Source organism: Glycine soja, chromosome 5 (genome assembly GCF_004193775.1).
Source record: "Glycine soja cultivar W05 chromosome 5, ASM419377v2, whole genome shotgun sequence".
Classification (NCBI taxonomy): Eukaryota; Viridiplantae; Streptophyta; class Magnoliopsida; order Fabales; family Fabaceae; genus Glycine; species Glycine soja.
In genome coordinates, this window is record NC_041006.1 from 42149416 (window position 1) to 42171687 (window position 22272).

The following is a 22272-nucleotide window of genomic DNA, read 5'->3' on the forward strand; positions in this document are numbered from 1 at the left end:
AAGTTAAAATTCGGAAGAGAAAGAAAGAAAGAGAGACAAGAAACAGAACAGAGACAAAAGAATCGAAGTGCTTCGTATATAAGCCATTAAAGGGCTTATATTTCTTTCTTGGTGGGTGGAGGAGGCTTCTTTGAAGTGAGTTGATCATTTCATCAGAGCGAGGCTTCCATGTTCACCACAGCCATGCCAGAATCCAATGATTCCGTTTCCGTTGACATGGAGAAGATCTACCTCGGTGGAAAGGTCGCTCCCACACCCATTTCATTCACCTTCTCTTCTTTTTCTTTTCTTTTTTTTGCTTTCAAGTTTCAATTTTTTTCTGGGGATGGATCGAGTTCCAGTATTTCTCAATTGGGTTGCATTATTTATATACTCTGCTGGTTCATGGGTTGCATTATTTATGCTGCATTTTCGGTTTCTGGATTTTTCTGTTGCTGAATGAAAAAGGAGATGTACTATTGCCAATGACAATTTTCTTTTGGGGGCTCTAATTGTTTTGCATAACGGAGCATTTGATGGGGCAACTGTTTTGCTAGTGGGATCTTTGTTGGAAAAAATAGAAAAAAAATGAATAAGAAAAGTTGTTTACTCTTGAAAATTCATGGGATTGGCTTCGTTTTATATACTCTGCTTGTTTACTTTCTTTATGTTCTCTCCTGGAATATTTTTTTTATCATATCTTCTGAATATTTGAACACAGAAAATAGGGGATCTGCTGTGCATTCCTCGTTTTTCATTTGGCTGTAGTTTTGAAATTTTGGGGATGAAATTTATCATTTTGGTATTCGAGGCGATTTGGGTGATGTAGGTAGTTTTGTTTGTTTTTATTTTTTTAGTTTTTCTGGTTTATAGGAATACACCCATTAGTTATTAGATGCGTTTCAGTCATTCTTTTGCTTTTAAAAGCCAAAGATACTCTTCACTTTTTCACTGTCTCCCCCCTTATTAATATTATTATTATTATTATTATTATTATCTTGAGCATACAATGATTGGAATCTGGAATGACTTGTTTCACTTTTCGGTTCAGATAGTGATATTAATGTGTTGTTGTTGCTTGTTGGTTTGGGTTGCCCAAAAAAGGAGTAAGGGCACATGGGGAACCATGTTAGGGGCCAAATAGCTTGAAAAAGGTTCACTTGTGAATTTTAACATTACTCAAATGGAGTGTATACTAAATAAAGGATATCCTTTGCTTTAGGGGAAGGTTCTTTTCATTCCTAAAATTTCCAATTTCAATTTTGGTACCCTTTTCTCATTCTTCCTGTGTTTAAGCTACATTCATTTTGGATTGCCATTTCAGGAGCATCATATTCGAACTGGCTGTGGTACTGTGTCTGTCATAGTCTATGGCGATCCTGACAAGCCAGCTCTGATCACTTATCCAGATTTGGCTCTAAACTGTAAGTGCAGCCAATTTATTTTCTTTTATCTACTTTCACTTGTTTCAACATTATATTTTCTTTTTACCTTCTGTTATAGAATTTGTCTGAGTTTCTCTTTAGGTTACATTAATGATTGCATTGTACATGTGTGTATCTGGAAATATGATTCAATATTTACTTCTGTGTATTGGGGCAGATATGTCATGCTTCCAAGGACTATTTTTCTGTCCAGAAGCAGCTTCTTTACTGCTTCACAACTTTTGCATATATCATATCAGTCCTCCTGGACATGAGGTTTGTAAGTTGGTTGATTTGAATGTGTTTTTTATTGCATTTAGAACTGAATATTATTATTCACATAGTTTTCCCTCTGGAACTTCCACAAGAGTTCTTGCAGTTGGGAGCAGCTGCAATTTGTGTCAAGGATCCTGTTCCTTCTGCTGAAGACTTAGCAGATCAAATAATTGAGGTCCTCAACTATTTTGGGTAATTAGAATATAATTACAACGTTGATACTTTATATTTTGGGGGGTGGTTAGCTTTTGTCTCTCAGAAATCTTTCTTTTATATGAACAAAGCCTATTTAAGTTGATCTCTTGCTTTGCTTCTATTTTGAATAACCCAAGATTTCGGGAATTGGGAGTTGAATAACAGTCCTTTTTTTCCTGGTGAAATCCAATGTTTTTGGTATATTATTAATGGCATGAACTATTTTCTTGTCCAGGCTTGGTGCAGTGATGTGTATGGGAGTGACAGCTGGTGCTTATATCCTTACTCTTTTTGCTGTATGTACCCCCATCATTAACTTTGAAAGGAAAACTGTGCTATATAATTGATGCTTTGCAGTCTTATGATCAACTTATGAAGTCAGTTCTTTCTTGATTCATTTCTCTGGTATGTTTTTACAGATGAAATATAGGGAGCGTGTTCTTGGTTTAATACTTGTATCTCCCTTATGCAAAGCACCTTCTTGGACGGAATGGTTTTATAACAAGGTTCGTTTTAATTTCTTGCATATTTTCCTTTTATGAATTCTCTGATATGATAACATAGTCAACCACTTGTAAAAATTTCAGGTGATGTCAAATTTGTTATATTTCTATGGTATGTGTGGCTTGCTGAAAGAGTGTTTGCTTCAGCGATATTTCAGCAAGGTATTATTATGATGCAACTATGAAAGTTTCTAAGGTCTGCTGTATTCCCTCTTCATTTCACATGTTGAGTTTTCTCAGTCTGTTTTAACAGGAAGTTCGTGGTAACGTTGAAGTTGCAGAATCAGAGATAGTTCAAGCTTGCAGAAAAGTTAGTGCTAAGCTAATTTAGTTTCTTCACCCTGTACTGCTCTATAGCTATTAGCTGGAATGTGACTGCTATTCCTTTTCTCACTCTTTCCTTGTTCGTTGTATTCACCTTGCTTTGCATTGGTTCTTTGTCATGTTTCTTTTCCAGCTGCTGGATGAGAGAAAGAGAACAAATGTCTTACGGTTTCTTGAAGCAATTAATCAGTAAATCTCCTACATATTTGCTTCCCCATTTCTAATTTTGTGTGTGGTTGATGTAAATGTAGTATTAGTATGTGAAATGGAGAATTTATGTGCTACAACTTTGTTTTGCCAAATTGTAGGAGGCTTGACATTTCAGATGGATTGAAAAGATTAAAATGTCGTACACTTATTTTTGTTGGGGACAGTTCTCCTTTCCATTCAGAGGCTCTATACATGACTTCAAAACTGGATAGGAGATATAGTGCCTTGGTTGAGGTATGTGTAATGTGTAAGGGTGTAGATGTGTAGCATGCATGTATATATGACAAGAAAGCATAGCAAATAGGGATATGGATAAACGTTCAGGTGAACATTTGCAAAATTGATTTAATTCAATACAAAAGTTACATAAAATTGCTTTTTAATTCAATTAATTTTAGATTCAGAATCAATTTTTCAACGTGAGACCAAACATGCATTGTTTACCTAAAATTATGTTATAACATGATTTTAGATAATTCAAGGCAAATCCAAACATGCATTGAAACGGGTTTTCATTTTGCAGGTCCAGGCTTGTGGATCAATGGTTACAGAGGAACAACCACATGCAATGCTGATACCTATGGAGTACTTTTTCATGGGGTATGGGTTGTATAGACCAACCCAGTTCAGTGACAGCCCAAGAAGCCCACTAAGCCCATCTTGCATCTCTCCAGAGCTCCTTTCTCCAGAAAGCATGGGATTGAAGCTGAAGCCTATAAAGACCCGTGTTTCACTGCAAGTTTGAAAATAATAAGCCCTTGATTTTTGTAATTGAAAGCAGTTTTTTTCTTCAAAATTTTTTTATTGTTAAAGAGGGGAGGGAGGGATAGACAAAGAAGTTGTAAGAGGGGTTGTAGATAGAAAAGAAGAAAAGGGCATGGACAGAATACGTGAAATATAATATAAAAACTATAGGGAGGAAAAGTTGCCTTGATTCATTTGTAAGTCTATCTTCAATAAAGGAATCATTGAGCTGTATCACGTGGACTCTTAATTTATTTATGATTTGTTAAGGCACACACAGGATCTTTTCCTCCACTTGGATATCTTGCATATTTACTACATTCATGCAATCGTAAATCAAGATATGATTGGAGGGTTTAATTTTTTAGAAATGTATTTTAAGTCTGATTTACCAAAATAAAATACTATTAATAATCCGATCTTGATCTAACAATTTAATCAATGTGTGAATGTGGAGAATTGAGATCCCATTTGCAGCTGACTGTATCGGAGTTTTGACTTAATTTTAATCTTATTTTGCGGATTAAGTTAACCTAAAAGTTTGTGCATAAAATAATGATGGCACCATCCAAAGCAAGTAAACACGCTGTAACGAATATTTTAACCCCGACTTCATTGCCTCCCTATTAAACCGCCCTATTGGTCTATAGTTTGTGTATTAGTAGCAATTTTAAACTTAACGTGGAAAATTGCATAATACTACATGATGTAATAATATTTTATGATGGTTCAAAAGGAATAAATAAAATATCAAACCATATTACTTGTTAACTTGCACTTTATTGGTAGAAAATAAGCTGGAGCCCATTACTAAGCTATCTCAACTTATGATATTAAGTTTATTTCCGCTTGCGCAGGCATTGAATTTAGTCGCCATTCATACTAAATCACTCAATTGATCATATCAAGGTAATACTTTAATCATGAAAAGTGATGACTAGGTAGTGTGGTAAGGTGCTGTTTTTTTTATATTTTCGGATTAGAAAATGAGTCGGAAGAAAAAGATGTTTTGCTCACTAGTTTTGTCTATTTTATTTATATATTTAAATAATATTTATTTTAAGGTATAACATTACATTTTTAAGAATATCATCTCTCGAAATACTATAATTAAAGATGTTATTTCTATGTAAATTCAAAAATATATTTAGTTATATTTTAATAGAAATATTTTTTTAAATTGAAAAATGATTGAAATAAATATTAAGAGTATAAATAGAAGTTATAATTGGATTCGAAAATAAATTTCTATATTCTCATGCGAATATAGCTTTTTCATCCTTAACCATGAGAATAAAATGAAAAAGTTATTTTTCGGATATGAATAATGTCCAAGAATAAATTTTTAAAGCTCATAATAGACATAAGACTACTGCATTCGCACATGCACATTTCTAATAATGAAATTTTAAACCAAGAAACAAACACCCTCGTAAGGTATTTATAAAAAAAGTAAAATAAAAAATATTAATTTGGAGTAATTTTGTAATGTTAAAACCACCCTGATATTTAATTTCTGTTTACATGTATCTTATTAATTAATAGAAGTAACACACCAAAATTTTAATCTTATTGTGGACCGAGAGTTAATTACTCTTCAAATTTATTGCATTTATGTATTTTACAATTTTTTTGGGGCAATTAACAACTTCATTAATACTCGAGGAAATGAATGATCAATATTTGATTGATAAGTTGATTAGGAGCAATCTCATAATTGCACTTTCAATTGGCTCCGAGAACTTGCATCTCTACAACATAGCACAATTTTTCAAAGAAAACATTACTAATGCCGAGCTTTGCATTGAAATGCTTATTGGTTAAATTTTTGCCACTAATCACGTGATTACATGGAGGATCTGGGAGAGTGGAGTTACTTTCTAATATTTATTTAATAAAAAAAATACAAACTTAGCAGACCAGTTCAGATCAAGGACAGGTGAGGTGAGGTCAAACTTAGATCTTCTGAGCTGGCCATGGTGCCCCTGCCATCACTGCCTCAATCTCCCGCATTTCCCTTGGACACTTGGTCATATTGTAGCAACCAGTGGCAGTAACAAGCTGAATACATCATAAAGGAATAAACAAAGTAATATCAAATAAGCTCATCTACCAGAATAGCCATGCACTTTTATAATGATACAGTGTTTGATCACAAGAAAGGGTGAAGAGTTTAAAGTTAATCACCCTGCAGGAGACATTTCAAACGAGAAACTTGCTTTTATATGAAAGTAAGAAAAATAAATATTGACTGTTAAGTATTACTCATGAATGGTCAAGTATATTTTGAGAGGGGACCTGCTAACCTACTCCCCTACTTGCCTTTTAGGAGTATGTTAGCAATATACAACTTTGGATTTGATCTACTTCTAGAGGTGTAACTCGTTTAATATACTCCTAAAAATTATTAGATTAAACAAGTTACACCTTTAGAAGTATATCAAATCCAAAGTGGTATATTGCTAGCATACTCCTAAAAGGCAAGTAGGGGAGTAGGTTAGCAGTCCCCCTCTCAAAATATAGTATTGAATAAGTGTATGTTGGGGCAAATAATACTAGGTTGAGAAAGAAAAAAACATTAACGGCATATAGAAATACAACAACAACAACAACAACAACGCCTTATCCCACTAGGTGGGGTCGGCTACATGGATCAACTTCCGCCATAATGCTCTATCAAGTACCATACTTCTATCCAAATCATTAAGTTCGAGATCCTTTTTGATAACCTCTCTTATAGTCTTTTTGGGTCTTCCTCTGCCTCGAATTGTTTGTCTTCTCTCCATCTGGTCTACTCTCCTCACTACAGAGTCTACCGGTCTTCTCTCTACATGCCCAAACCACCTAAGTCTATTTTCCACCATCTTCTCTACAATAGGCGCTACTCCAACCCTCTCTCTAATAGCTTCGTTTCTAATTTTATCCTGTCGAGTCTTACCACACATCCACCGCAACATCCTCATCTCCGCTACACCTACTTTATTCTCATGTAAATGGAATACCACATCACTATTAACGGCATATAGAAATGATAAAATAAAAACTAAGTTATCCTTAATAAGTTCAGTAAATGGAATACCACATCACTCTCAATTCGGACTCCACCAAAACCTTTAAACCTATTAATTGCTTCCTGATTTAAGAACTTGGAAGTTTCTGGACTATTCATGGCAGGAAGTAGCAAAGCATCAATAAAGTAGCATCCAGGCTCCACAGTGATAACCTACAAGTGTATAAATAATAGGTAATAGGTATCAGGGGATCATACCAAAGATAAGAAATGAGGAAAATGTGCATTGTATTAAGTGTATTAAGAAATGAGGAAAACAAATCTGAGCAGTATGAGAGTGCTCAGTCTCTCCAAGATCAAGAGTCCAACTCCAACCAAATTCCCGCTTGCCTTTCTTCCTCTATTACTCTTCCCTCTCTATAATCACTTCTCTCCTAATTGCCTTACGTGTCAGTGAGGCAGTTAGTTTCCTATTCTTCATCCCTAATTTGATTAGGTGCATCATATTTATTATTCTTCATTTTCCTATAAACACGCTTAATCTCAGCTTTCTATTTTGGGCCATATTAAATTATTAATAAACAAGGTTACCTCATCATCAAAATTGTATTTATAGTTCATAAAATAGAGCATTAACTAATAGAGATCAAAGGAGAAGACCCCAAACTCAACTGAAGCAACCAGGGTTCACAAATTGCAATAATCATTATGATTTTAGCTTTATGTGTTACCACAAGTACAAGATAGGTAACCATTATTCTATTGAAGATTTCAGCCAAAAAAATTGGGTAAACCCACACTTTAATCCATGAGATTGTAATCACCGATCAATTTAGTCTCCAACTTTACAAACCCTCACTTTAGCTCCTATCTTTATAAAACATTATTTAATTTAGTCCTTAATGTCAGTGAAAAATGAGTAAAGTGAAAAGCATTTTGCAAAGTTAGGAGACTAAAGAGATCAATGCTTGCAATCTCAGGGACTCGAGATAGGATTTAGCTGAACTAAATCCTTTGGCAATAACTTTAAAGCAACTTAGATGGTTCAATACCAGAATAATTTAACACTCAAAATAAATCAGGGAGTTTTAGGTGCATCCTAATTGTGCCAATTTTAATGTAGTATAACTCAAAGCAAAACATCAACTACTATTTATGCTTCATATCAGTTGCTACTTAAAAAAAGCTCTGATTACTGAGAAAATCCATAACTGACCATTCCTTCCCGGAGATCTCTGATTGTCCGCAAAGATTTTAATCCAGGTTCCTTTCTTCTTTCCAGGCCCTGCAAATCAGAACAAAGTTCCCAAGACATTATATGAAAAAGAAGTTGCCGATACAAGATTGGTTATACAAGCCAATGAAGCCATTAATTAAAGGAGAAGAGGAGCAGATGAAACTCACAAATACCTTTAAGTAGCCTCCAGGGTCATGTGTGTCAATACCAAGGAAATGCCCCAGACCATGTGGCATAAAAGCAGCACCCAAGCGTGAAGCCATCATGTCATCAACATCACTACACCAAAATCCACAAATATGCAACTTCATAAAAGATTCTACTATCCTAGAGATTGTATCAAGATGAAAGTTTCCCACTCAAAATAGAAAATACAATCTATGTTACCCCAATATAACATGTCCCCTCTTCAGTGACTCCAGAATCACTTTTTCTGCTAATCTGCAATTTTAGAAAGGATATGAGCAGAAACAAGGCAAAATAACGCAACACTTATTCCTATTAAAAAAATAACTTAGTACAAATATTAGACAACAGTGTTTTTGGTTTCACAATGAAGTCTAATGATGGCTATCAGACTAGATTTACTCTTAGGTTCCTATATTCAAGACAATGACTGTAATTTCTCAATCAAGCTGCAGACAGCAAAATAAATACATGTGACAGCATGTGCCTAGGCTACAATTCTGTTATATTCCAATCCATCAACTAAGTTAAATAGTCAAGATACTTCTCTCAAGTAAAGCACTAATATAATATACTTGTTCACAGCTATTAGCACTTGAAAGCTGAAACCAAATATGGCAGACAATTTAGTTGCTTAAAAAATGATACTTGTACTCAATCATACATGTGCATATCAACCCAGTTTATTCCAGGTTTCATTGCAGATATAACGGCATTATGAGCATCTAGCACAGCCTGCAGAACATGGAAAGCAAGAGTAAATAATTGTTGAAAGAAATGCTATAAAAGTCAAGTCATTGAGGTATATGAAAGGTACATTGGTTGAACCATACTAACATGCACATGAACGCCTAGAGTTAGTTGAGCCCTTACAAAAAATTATTACATTTGTTTGTTAGGGATACACTGCAAATATTTGTACTGGTGCAATTTTCCCATTAAGTAAAGAACATAAAATTTGATTTTCCTTTGATAAAAAAGGTTTTATAAGAAAGCACTTACACTATATATAAGAGATTGATCACTTGTAAACTTTCCATTCACCTGCACCACAAAATTAAAGTTGAGTATAAAATTATTGTTCTAGTTAGTCATTAGTAAGATAGTGCTTGACACAGCCTTTTTTGGCTTCTTTTCTCCACAAATATAGAAACCCCTCCAGCTAGCTTCTACAGAAGCTCCATTTTTATTTTTTTTTACTTTTCCTTCATTAAAAAAAGTCTACTTTTATTTTCTAGACCTAATTTAAAATTGGGTTTAAACCACCTTTTCCTTTTAAGGAGAAGAGAAACACAAAAACTATGTCAAACACTACCTAAATACTAATACCTGGCTGGCACACACACACAAAAAAAAGTCTGGCTTATTATAAAAATAACAATGAGACTACAACAATATAACAAATAAACACATGAACAGGCAAAGGAACCAAGTGATGTGCAGTTTTAGCATAGGCATGCCTGATGATTCAGTGAAATTGCTCAAAATGGCAATGCAAGTAACAGGGAAACTAAGTAAAAATACAAAAAATAATTATTTATGTGAAGACTCACAGGGAAAGAACAAGTTATGTCAGATCCATAGAAATGGTACTCAGCTCCCATATCAAACAGCGCCATGTCTCCATCTTCCAAAATCTACAGAAAAGTCATGGTTTAAGAAAGAAGCTTGAGCATCTCAAAAAGGTAAATAACATTGATCATCCAATTCAAAACTATAACTTCATCTTATTCTGTCTCTTAAGGAATGAAGTTTTCAATATTTAATATGTTGATTAGCCATATCTTAAGTCACCAAATACCACAAATAGTTTACTTTTTTTCCTGTTTTCAAAGATTTTTTCATCATTTTTTTTTCCATATTCCTATTTTTACATATTCCAGAACCAATTACTTTTCCTACTAGTGAAAGAAAAAATACTGATGGCTAGGCTTGGTGTTGATTAATTTCAAGTTTCAATGTAGGAAATCATAAATAAGTATACAGCTAACACAGCAATTGTGCCCAATGCAATTTCCCAGAGGTGGAATGCACCAAACAAGTAAAAAAAGTCACATCACCAATCTATAAAGATGAATTGAAACCATCAACATTATGATAGCCAATCAACCACATTGGCTGCAATGATAATGACCTTCAAAGGGCCTTCCAAAAAAAAAAATGACCTTCAAAGGTAAAAAAAGAATAATAATGATAAGAAAAAGTTCTCCTATACCATACCTTGTCATTAGGAGCTGCTGCATGGCCATAATGAAGAACAGCACTGCATTAATACATACATGTTAGCCAGCCCACTTTATGATGAAGGTAGCTACTATTTAAAAACCAACACACACACACATATAAACATTATACATGGTATGGCAGTAGCCTATATAGTACAATATTACAAACAGTCAGATAGCAAGCCAGCAACATATCAAACATAATTACACACGCATAATATGTGTGTGTGTGTGTGTCATACATGGTATGGCGGTATGTAGTACAAAATTACAGACAGCAAGCCAGAAACATATCAAACATATTTTTTCTTTCAGCAAGCCAAGAAGTCAATCTTACAAAGGAGCATCGAGTAAAGTTTTATTAAACCAAAAGTATCTGAGAACCACATTTATTGTGACGAAAATGGTTACAATAACAGAATTCAGAAATGTATACCTATTATCACCAGTAGCACAAATACATGTATAGGAGCAATGCCGGCATCCACCATACATGTAGGTGTGGTGAAGAAAAATGCTTTCAAGCTGATACTCCTTCATGCCCACTTTAGTTTTTCTCATAACCTGTTTCATTGTAATGCATATTGCAACTATTACAAAAGGATTTTCACAAAACATGTGTATAAAGCCATTCATACTTCATCATTGAGATTATAAATTCTCCTACTAATAGATAATGTAACCGTGTAAAAACACCCTCATATGGTCCTAACTCAACTAAATAAATCCAGATAATTTCAGTGAAAAATGGGTCAATAACCAGGTTAAGTAAAGGGAAATAGTACTATTTTCTATATGTTCAGATCTATACTTTAGTTATTTTCCTTACTCTTATTATCTAAGAAAAATTCATCATTAATGGAAAGCTAAAAGATACTTCCAAGTTTCCAAAATCACTTCCCTTTTACAACTAAAACAAAACAAACAGCCTCAAATTAGGAAGATACTAAAAATTAAACCATCACAATTGCAATATCTATAGCCTATTTCCTCTTAATACATTCCCATAAGCTTCAAAGGACATTTTCATAAATGTTCAAATTAAGTACTCAAGAAACAAGCATAGCTTTGTCATTTTAAGATTAGTTACCTCAACATGAGCTTCAGAGCTTATATCATTGGCATACTGAATAAGAGCAATTTCCAGCTCTGACTTGATGACACGGCATTCAGTCAATATAGGATGCAAAGTAGTCAAATCCTTGTCAAACTTATCAATGCCCTAATGAAATAAAATTATCAATATACAATACAAGTAGTTCTGAGAATGAGTTTTCTAATAGAGGTAGGGTAATTGGTAAGTATTAGCACGTCATCACAAATAACACAATAGTATCGGTACAGAAGACATTTTATGCAATGACAGTTTGGGGTCAGAAATAATACATATCCAACAAATCACTCACTGTCCTGGTAAAAAGAAAAATGGATCTAGTGAAGGGTTAAGAACCTGAAACTGTGCTGGTTTAGAGTAATTATCGCTATCTGTATTAAGGCCATGCAAGAGAAACAGCAAAGGTTTCCCGGAACACTGGTAATGTTGTTGCAATACACTTTCAATTTCATCTGAGAAGCAACACGTGGTAACCATGTAGTGTTCCTGCAAAGGAGGATGCATAAATGTGAAGCACTAAACAATAACATACACTACATGCAAATTAAATCCGTTAAAAAATTGATGAGTGGGAGTGGGAGGGTGACCTTAAAGTAGGAGAGTGGCTTAATCTCCCCCAACCAAACAGCATACTCAGAAGGTAACCTAGGAGCAAATAGGATAGAATTCCCAGTTGCAACGTCCTTCAAAAACCAATAGCAAGCATAAATCAAAATCACTAACTTATATACTTTAAAATGATCGAGCTTGTGAGCACAATACAATAATAATTAAACTATGAACCAATTAGATAAAACTTTTAAAACAATTATTAGAAAAGTAATCAACCATAATTATCTGAATTTATGAAAAGCAATACATTTAGCGTGCATTTAAAATAAAGAGAAGAAAAGAACGAGAACGAACAATAGCTGCATAGAATCCAGGCTCTATGACTCCAAACAAGTAAGCGAAGTAACTCTCTTGCCTGCGAAGCGTGGGAAGCAAATCGAATTAGGGATCGATAAATTGAAATGGCGAGGATTATGATTAGGATACCTGAAGAGCTCCAAGTGATCGGTGTCGTAACGCGTTTGCTCCTCGCCACCTTGAAGGAGGACGAAGCCATGGAGAGAACGAGAAGAGTCGGAGAGGTGTTGACGAAGGGATGTGAGAAGCTTCTCCCTGTTTTTGACATGTAGCTCCATCCACAACTTAGGATGCTCATCCCTCATACCCTTGCTAACAAATCAATATATGCTAGGTAATGTAATAAGCAGAAACGAAGGTGCAAATAGCACTCCCAAACAATGCTATAGCAGAACATAACACGGTCCATCATCATACGAGCGCCTACATAAAACATCAACTGTATCCTTCTCATTCAATTACACTAATTTATGCAGTCAAATCCTAATTGTCCCCACCTCATTCATTCAAATGTTAATGTCAGCAGCACCAAATTTCTCAATTGAAACAATCTTTCATCCAAATATTTATTTAACAAACATTTATCACATGAAAAATTATACTATAACGGTTTTAATTCAATAAATTACTTGTGATGAAAAACAACAAGGAATAAACATCACATAGATTTACATCAATGGACTTTCAGCACACCATTTAAAGTAAATTGATATTGGTTTTTTCATTTGTATAGTACCCAATTTTTTCATATCTATTCAATGTAAGACTTTTTCTATTTATATCCTATAAGAAACTTCATCTTCCCATTTGTACTTCAATTGTGTTTAGATACATAGTTTGAAAAATCCTTTCACAAATTACAGCACCTGGATATATTACTAGATAACTACTTTTAACACGAGCACATCCAACAATCCGAATTGTTTTAAACATAAAATCAGAAGGACAATCATTTTCATTAATTTTAGAGCAAAATTCTCTACCTATTGGCTTCTCAATTTGTATGTTTAAATGGGGGTGTTAGAAAGGGTATGAAAAAATAATTATCATTTTAATTAATATTTTTTAACATTAGGAATGATAAAATGAAATATTTTTGTTAAATTTATATAAAGTTTTTTTGGTCCTGATATAAATTTTATAGTTTAAATTAGTATAATTTTCCCCTTCCTTTAAACTCTTTGTTGAGTCCACGTTGCATTTTAATAAAGCCCACTGACACTAGAATGCCAAAAATAAGACGAGAAAATCGACCCAAGGAAAATAAAATAAGGCAAAAGAAACTATATATGCTTGCTGAGAAAACAAAACATTGGAGATATTAAGACAAAGTACATGGGAGTTCTTAGAGTATGAATGCTCTTGCCTCTTGCTCAAGGAGGAAAATGCATTCGAGAAAAAGAATGCATTTCAACAAGAGTAAATAACTTTTCTCTCTTGAGAAATATTTAGATTATATTTTTCTTTTCTTTTATGAATTTCATGATGGAAAATGGAATCATTAATATTGTTTTGATAAAAATATTCTTTTAAATATATTAGTAAGCATTTTTAGTATTACTTAACATTTTGTTATTCTACAGTGAAAAAATAGAATATAATACGAGCACTTTATTACCAAAACAACGTCATCTTTTAAAATTTATAATTTATGTAATAAAATAGTCATTTCATTGAAAAGCTGGCCAAATTGGTATATTAAATTTTTTATAAATTAAAAAAATATTTGATTTGTCAACTTTCATGGTAACTTTGTCATTTTTATTAATTTATTTTTAATTCTATCAATTTTACAATAAATTTAATCTTCAACTTTAGAATGAATAGATTATTTGGTTATAAAATTGTCAAACTAAATATATAACCTATTTTTTTATAAAAAAAATATTACAAAATGATTCCTTTTATAAATAAGCATTTATATGCTATAAGTATGCATTTAATTTCATGTTATAAACTTATATTCTTTAGAATATGTTGACATATCAATTAACGTGATTTTATATAATTTTTTACACATTTGGTTCATGTTGAAGAAGTGATTTTTGTTTCAAAATTGATTGGGTTTAAGAGTTTTTAGATAGCTTTTGCATCTGAATTTAAAAAAATTACACTAATTTTTATTATTAACTTGCTTTTATAACAAAAACATTAACATAAATTACAAAACTTCAAAATTAATTTTATCAATATTCATCTAAACACGTGTGAAGAGTTTGAATTTCATTTTATCTTTTTTAAATCATTTTAAATATAAAATGTTTTTTAGTTTTTTAAAATATTTTAAAATGTTGATTTTAATCTCTATAGAAATTTATACTATTTTAATCTTATATTTAATCAATAACACATGTTTTTAGTTTCTAATAAAAGACTAAAATTATATTACTTTTGATAAATGTACTATTAAAAATTGTATTACTTTTCGGTTCCTAATGAACAACTAAATGTAATATTTGAAATATTTTGAAGAAAAACATATTTTATCCTTAATATAAATGTCTTTAAAACCTAAAAAATATTTAAATTTTTTTATAGATTATAAGCATTTTGCCTTATAATAATTTTGTTGGAACCGTTTATAATATTTATAGATGACAAAATTCTATTTAACATAAAGCAGTTTCAATTTTAAACTTATCAGTGTTTATATTTTTTAATAACTAAAATAAAATAAAATACAACGCATTTTCAATCTCTATCACACGACCGTCAGAAGCAAACTCCGCAAAATGAGAAAAGTTCAGTACATCAGTATCTTGTATTGCGTCAGAATCCGTGTTCTACATCATCTCAATCATTGGAGGGCTTTTTTGTTTTTAATTTTTCGGGAGAAATGTTGTTATTTTAAGTATATTTATTAGGAAATATAAATTATTTAATAAAAACTGTCTATTTCATTTTATGTAGAATAGTTGCAAAAATTAATTTATTTGATATAGTTTATTTTTAAATTTTATTGAATATTTTCAGAACATTAATTAGTATTTATTTCATAAAGCTTCAATTTTAATATGAAAAGAATTTAATAAAATAAATAACAATATATCTTTTTAAGAGTATTCTGAATATTAAATGAAATTATTTTTATCTTCATAACATAAAATATATTAATATTATTTATAAATAATACACTGAAAATCGATTGAAAAGATATAAAATTATTAAATTTAATAATTTCTTATAAATTCAATCACTGTTTACGCACCCTTTAGTAGGAATAAAAGTGAGGTGAAAGTAAGAAGAGGTAAGTCCCTCAACACATAAAATGCACCAAAAAATAAGGTCGAAGGTGCTAAAATGAACAGTAACAATGAGAGGAACGTTAAAAGTTACCGAATAAAAAAATTGCGCAGCATCCACCCGCGTGTTTTCAACTTTTCATAAGATGAAAATTTGCAGAATCAGTTTTTATTTTTTTTTAGAAAGCATAATCAGTTATATAATTATTTATTTATTCAAACGCCACCCCTCCCTCCTAATTCTTATTCTTATGTAATAATAATAATACAAAATTATCATAATTAAAAATAATATTAATCCTAGAAATAATAAAAATAAAATGAAATAATAATAGTAATAACAATAAATAAAAATATTGAAAATAAAATAATGAAAATATTTTCTACCTACCTAACCACTTTATTCAAATATTTCATCTCTTTTATCTTTTTTTATTTTTTATTTTTACCAAACAATCTTAGTATTTTCACTCTCTTTATACTTTTTTCATTATTTTTATTTTTTTTCTTTTCTCACATTTTATTTATTTATTTTTACTTCTATGACAAAAAGGACGTTAATTTACAAATAATCTCTGCCAAAAACAAAAAAGATGAGATTTGCATCTTCCTCGAAAATCCAAATGTTTTTCATGGGTCCATATTTGACGAAGCAACAGAAAATGAAATGAGACACTGAGATCGCTGAAGAAGAAGTTCCGGCACCAACACTGTGACCACGTCCTAAAGAAGAAATACTAATTTATTTATTTTTTTCGTTAAATTTAAAATAAAAAATTATTTCTAAGGAAAATTTCTTAAACATACATTAGTAACATTACCCAACAGCAACCAAGGATGGCAATGTTTTTTTTTTTTTAACTGTAGGGATGGCATGTAAAACTCATTATGTATTGAAAATGGATAAAAGACAAGCATATTGTTTGATTTCAGAGAAAATATATGGAGATAAGTAAGATGTAGAAAAATAAAATAAAAAATTGCATCATGCTAAAATGGTTGTAGGTAAAAACACACGAGACAGAAAATAAAATGGTAGAATCTATGTGATTTACTTTCCCCCTCTAGGAAGGACAAAATAAGAGAAACTATGATTAAATTAAGAATTTTGCTAGTCTAAAAATTATCTATTATAAATATATATTTTCTGTTATCTTAATTTTTTAATCAAATAAAAGAGTGTTACATTTATGTTTTTCTTCTCATGTTTTGCTCCCCTTCATTCAACAATGTAAGTTTTTTTTTTCAATTTTTTCATTGTTTTCTCATTTGCTTTTTAATAAAACATAATAGTAGAAAGGATTTAAAAACACAGGCAAGGGGGTGCAAGAAAGAGGGCCACGCGAAACATTTTAGATGTGATCTTAAAGACGTTGAAGCATTAATGATTGAGTCAAAATGGGTCACATTTATCGCCTTACAGTTAAAGCAATAACTATTAAGAAACTAACCCAAGAAATAATGTATAATCCGTACCGTATATATTTGGATAAATACTTTAATTAAGTATTTATTTAATAAATTAATCACATAACATATTATATTATAACTTTCACCATAAAAATTATTTTAAAAATTTTCAACAACTTTATAAAAAAAAATCTTAAAAACATAAGTTATTTTTACAAATATATAACAATAGATAAGGAATATCTTCTGCTTGGTCTCCACTTTTTTTAGAGATATTTATCCTCAAATATCATGAGAATCTTATACATTATTCTATGTGAGTGATGCCTAAATTTATAGTTTTCAATTTGTTGAAACAATGCTTGAAAACTGAAAAACTATTCACTACTCATCTTCTGATATTTGGTAATTGCACACTCTTGTCTTTTGGTTCCCATTATCATGGTGTTACATATAAAAAATTTTGATTACCATTATCTCACCATTCCTAATGTAACTCTTACCTCTCCCATAAAATTTAACTATTACCTTTGTCACACTTACCTAAAATCTCCTTCCAATTACTACTTAAGTGATGGTTTTATTTTGCTTTTAACCTTTTGTCTTTTTCTTTTGTTAATTTTTTCAAATTCAACTCATTCCCATTTTTTGATTTTTTTTCATATTATGTGGTTTTAGGTTGAGAGATTTAAGAACAATTGATGAATCATCGAATTCAAAGAGGTTTATGAGATTTTGGGATAATTTTGCTTTTTAATTTCAAAATTTTGAGTTTTTTTTTTTATTCCAAGTTGTTGTAAAGGGAGGATTGCATAATTAATTCTCTTTTTGCTCCATTTTTTTTTAATTCTCTTTATTGTCTGATAAAAATTGTTTAATGTCGGGTGAATTCATTTAAAGATATTTTTAAGGTTTTCAAAAGAAACAAAGATTATAAAAATCACAAAAGATGTCTCAGGTTAATGAATATTTATCACACAACACACTAAATAAATATCAAGCAACAAAGTCATTATTCCTTATAACATGTTAACACACAAAATATACCGTACAAATCCCAAAAGAAAAGAAAAAAAGTATTTATATAACAATAATCTTCCTCTCCAAAGAAAAAAGAAAGACGTAATAACCAAAGTCTTTGCAAGAAACATGCTTCCACCAAGCCACCTCCTATTTAGGAATTCTTCTCATGTCTTTGTTCCCCTTCCACCTAGCACGACACTTGACCTCCCATCATTTACTTACCAACACCTCATAGATGTATATAGTGTTACGCGCAACAATAGTTATATCATATGGGTTTTTATTTCTTAGTTTATACCATGAAGTTTTTTCAATTTATTTATAGGTATTTAGAAAAGGTTGCTTGACATAATTATTAATACCAAAAATTGTAACTATTACTGTATATAAAGCGTAATTGTGTAAGTAGAAGACTGTTATATTTTATTATACAAAAATTTATATATTGAAATAACATCTTTTATTATATGTAAATTGGTATGCATATTATTTTTAGTTTAATATGTTTTGTAATGTGTACATAATTTTACTTTTTACATCTCTGATTTGTTATGATAATATGATAAATTAATATATTATATTTGTAAAAACATATTCATTTATACATATTCGATCAAACCATTTGTGATACATACTTGAATATCATTCTATTTATAAAATATTAAAATGATAACATTATTATGTTATGTGTTGAATATTTTTCTTCTTAATTTGATATTTAATTATATTTGCTCTTACGATATATATATTTCAATTCTATGGATTTTGTTATATATTTTAAAATAAGATATATGATAAAGAAAAAAATAAGAAAAATTAATAAATATATAAAAAATCCGTGTAAAAAATAAAATTATATATACATTACAAAACATATTACACTAAAACTAATATATACATCAATTTATATATAATAAAGAGATATTATTTTAATATATAAATTTTTGTAGAATAAAATATAATAATATAAGAAAAATGCGGATACACTAATGCGCTTGTGTTTCCGCGAAAAGAAGTTGGATATAGGCTTTCTCAAACAAGCAACGGTGCGTACGTAGTTGAGAACTTAACATGTACAGAGACAGTGTCAGAGACAAATTAAATGGTATGCGTGTCCGTGCAGATTTGAAGGCCATACTTGGACTTTTATTCTCAAAAACGTGTGTACGAACGCGGTAGGAATCTGCAGTGCATGTAAAATAAACATATGCAAATGGATATACTACTACTACTACTTCAAACTTTAAATACTATATAATATAAATGGAATATTATAATGACATAAAAATGGAGGATACGGAAGGTAGGGTGGGGAAAAAAATAGAAAGTTGAATATTAATATGACAAGGCCAATGCAAGTCAGTGTATTTAACGTCCGACCTACTCAATATTCTGTACTTATCTCTCTGTTAGACATAATACCCTATCATGATTAGAACAAAGATTCCTTCGAGCCGTGTCACCATTGGAACTACATCTTCCATGAATTCCTTTCCAATTGTTAACACAGAGAGTAATGTAGAAAAGGATATAAGGAAATTAAGATGGAAAATAGTAAGATATAAAACCTTTTTTTTCATATGATATCATTTAATATCTTTATACCTAAATGTTACCAGACTAACTATTGAGATATAAACATTATTGAAATAATTTTTATCTTTCCTAACAAAATCTTCTATAAGCGCTACCAAAAAATTAAACTTTTATCATCACACTTAAGAAATATAATTATCTACCATGTTGGATCTCGTTAGTCTTTCAGATACTAAAACATTTTAATCTCATAAAAATATAAAAACATTTTATACTTACCATTTAAAGACAGTAGAAAAATGTTAAGGAGGATTTAGATTTTTTCTTACCTATATCTGTATGGATAATCAAAATAATATCTCTTTCCTTGTCTTGAAAAAATATTATCTCTTTATAATTTTTAGTTTGTTTTATATTATTTATTCCTTCGAAAAATAAAATGTTTTTTTTTTCAAATTTATCTTTATCTTTTAGTATTTTCATTTAGTGAAATGAGGAAACATTGATACTGTAAGAAGATAATGAATGTAATCAATTTTTTTTTTTCAAATGAAAATATTTAATATTTAATCTCCAAAAAAAATTATAACACATAATAATTTTAACACTACAAAATATTAATCAATAATTCTTTTAAAAATACTGAAATACCTGTTGAAATAAGCATTCTTGATCATATTGGTGATATACAAAACTCATACCTACTGTTAGTCCATTTTGTTGTTGCAATATATCACTTTTAAACTATAAATTCAAATTTTTATTATTGAAAACGAAATAATCTCTTCATGATCATCCTTGGGGCCTGATTCGTTTGTTTGACGTTTTCTTTAGTGATTTGTGCCCAATATTATCTACAACTATTCTTCTTATTTGTGGCCATCTCTTGAGACACTTGTATTCAGTTTTAGTTACAAATTATCAACAATAATCTTTTGTCTATAAAGGAAATAAATAATCTATATGCAAAAACTCATTATCAAGTGACTACATGTTTTCCTCATTTTGCTTACATGTTTTATGAATTTCTATATTGAATCAAATTAATTTTTTAATTAAATATTTAATAAAAATAATAATTTTCTCAGTTAATTTAAATACTACTCAAATTTATTAAATAAAAGTAAATATCATACGATATCTATAAGTTATTTTCAAAATAATATATTAATTAAATTAATTTTTAATATTTTAATTAAAAAAATAAAATTTAAATGCATGAATCTCTTACATTTTAATCTTTATTTTAATATTCGTAAAATAATATTAAAATTTTTTAAATCAATTTTTTTCCATATTTCACGAATATTTCCAAATACCTATAATGTATGTGATATATCAATTTCTATAATTTGGTATTTTTATATAGAAGCTATACAAAAGTTTTTAACGTGTTTAAATTAATTTTAATAGTTATTTTACATATATTATTTTTATAAAATTCATTTTACATTATTTATTTTTAAATAATAAAATTAAATAATATTTTTTTCAAAATATATCAATTTTCAAAATATAAATATGAGTGTAAACAAAAATTGTAAAACTTTACCCTGCAAAATGTTACCAGATAATGAAATGGTTGATAGTTATCCAAATTGATTAGAGATCAATAATTGGAAGTTTGTTAGATGAATAGATGTACTTAGAGTGTAGTTAGTCGGCTGTAGTTTATTTATGTACTTTACTCGCTTGGACTAACACTTATATATAAGCGATGACTCCCATGTTGTGTTATATTTAGTTGAATGAAATTAACATTTTCTCATTCTACCACAAATTTTAATGTTTCCCTTAAAAAATTTCTCTTGATACCACTTAACATGGTATTGGAATACTTCTTTAAGAGGCTTTTTCACACTATGCAATAATTTCTTTGCAATTTCATAGATTTCCTAATTGCTACCGTTTTCTCTCTTGCTCCCACGTACTATTAGCTAATATCACGAATCTGTGTGTGGTTTCATGACCTTACTTCTTGCACCTAAACATAAAACAAGTGCTATTATTGTTTTTACAGCTTTCACTTAACATGGTATCATTTTTGGTCTCAAGCAATGACCATATATGCTGCTATTATGACTCAATTTGTAGTTCACCAATGAAACCTTAGCAAAGCCAGACGTTAAGGATCGGATTCCTCTTTTGCTACATATATATAGGATCAATACAACACGTTTTTTTTTTTTTTTTGCCTTAATCAATATTTAGATCAATTGATAGCTAGCTTAGATCAGCACTTGTATATAAGCGATGTCTCTCATCTATTTTGGGTTATAAATTACTCGATAATCAGCTGAATGTAATTAGATTTCTTTCATTCTACCACCAATTGGAGACTTGGAGTGATTCCTTTCATGATATCTCTGTCTCAGTACCATTTTAATGCAAAATTTATTTCTCTTCTAGGTTCTTTTGGGCGATGAATTGAAATTATATTTCAAAATAGTAATTCCATTTTGGGATATAATTCGAATTTGTTCAAAATCATAATTGTTATATTTGGGTTGTAAAAAAAAAAAAAACTAGATCAATTCCATCGTGCAAAGCACGGTCATAGAAAAAAGTAAGAGAGGGAGCAAGTGCAGCAAAAGTAAAAGAAAAATAAAAAAAACAGCAATTGCAGCCAACAATAAAAAATGAGAAAAATAAAGTGATCTATATTGCACAAGAAATCAACACATGCAAGTGTGATCGGTGACCGGACAGTTTCTAGAATAATATA

At 30.3% G+C, this 22272-nt stretch overlaps 2 protein-coding genes across 3 annotated transcripts; one reads left to right on the plus strand and one right to left on the minus strand.

Annotated features, from left to right (window-relative positions):
* Positions 1-3934, plus strand: LOC114413512 (protein NDL1-like). Of its 2 annotated transcripts, none has more exons than XM_028377967.1 (11): positions 1-243; positions 1304-1403; positions 1582-1679; positions 1783-1871; positions 2110-2170; positions 2294-2380; positions 2462-2539; positions 2631-2687; positions 2835-2890; positions 3010-3145; positions 3435-3934. In XM_028377967.1, the coding sequence occupies exons 1-11, from the start codon at positions 169-171 to the stop codon at positions 3654-3656; spliced, it is 1059 nt and encodes a 352-aa protein (XP_028233768.1). In that variant the 5' UTR covers positions 1-168; the 3' UTR covers positions 3657-3934. The 2 variants fall into 2 exon arrangements, with proteins under 2 accessions (XP_028233768.1, XP_028233769.1); XM_028377968.1 differs by lacking the exon at positions 1-243 and adding an exon at positions 983-1207.
* A 1378-nt stretch (positions 3935-5312) lies between these two features.
* On the minus strand, positions 5313-12656 carry LOC114413513 (xaa-Pro dipeptidase). Its single transcript, XM_028377970.1, has 15 exons — positions 12466-12656; positions 12334-12394; positions 12015-12110; positions 11764-11913; positions 11404-11535; positions 10750-10877; positions 10309-10351; positions 9642-9725; positions 9091-9132; positions 8753-8823; positions 8290-8343; positions 8076-8181; positions 7882-7950; positions 6735-6878; positions 5313-5716 (listed from the first exon to the last, which is right to left on the minus strand). The coding sequence occupies exons 1-15, from the start codon at positions 12639-12641 to the stop codon at positions 5612-5614; spliced, it is 1461 nt and encodes a 486-aa protein (XP_028233771.1). The 5' UTR covers positions 12642-12656; the 3' UTR covers positions 5313-5611.
* Positions 12657-22272: the final 9616 nt, after the last annotated feature.

Bases quoted from the DNA above. Each gene is read 5' to 3' on its own strand.
- LOC114413512 (XM_028377967.1), top strand. From the start codon at position 169: ATGTTCACCACAGCCATGCCAGAATCCAATGATTCCGTTTCCGTTGAC. The intron at 2,171-2,293 runs GTATGTACCCCC...ATGTTTTTACAG, and splicing joins ATATCCTTACTCTTTTTGCT to ATGAAATATAGGGAGCGTGT. The intron at 2,381-2,461 runs GTTCGTTTTAAT...TAAAAATTTCAG, and splicing joins CGGAATGGTTTTATAACAAG to GTGATGTCAAATTTGTTATA.
- LOC114413513 (XM_028377970.1), bottom strand. From the start codon at position 12,641: ATGAGGGATGAGCATCCTAAGTTGTGGATGGAGCTACATGTCAAAAAC. The intron at 12,111-12,333 runs GTTCGTTCTCGT...TGGTTTTTGAAG, and splicing joins CTGGATTCTATGCAGCTATT to GACGTTGCAACTGGGAATTC. The intron at 7,951-8,075 runs GTATTTGTGAGT...TCTGATTTGCAG, and splicing joins ACCCTGGAGGCTACTTAAAG to GGCCTGGAAAGAAGAAAGGA.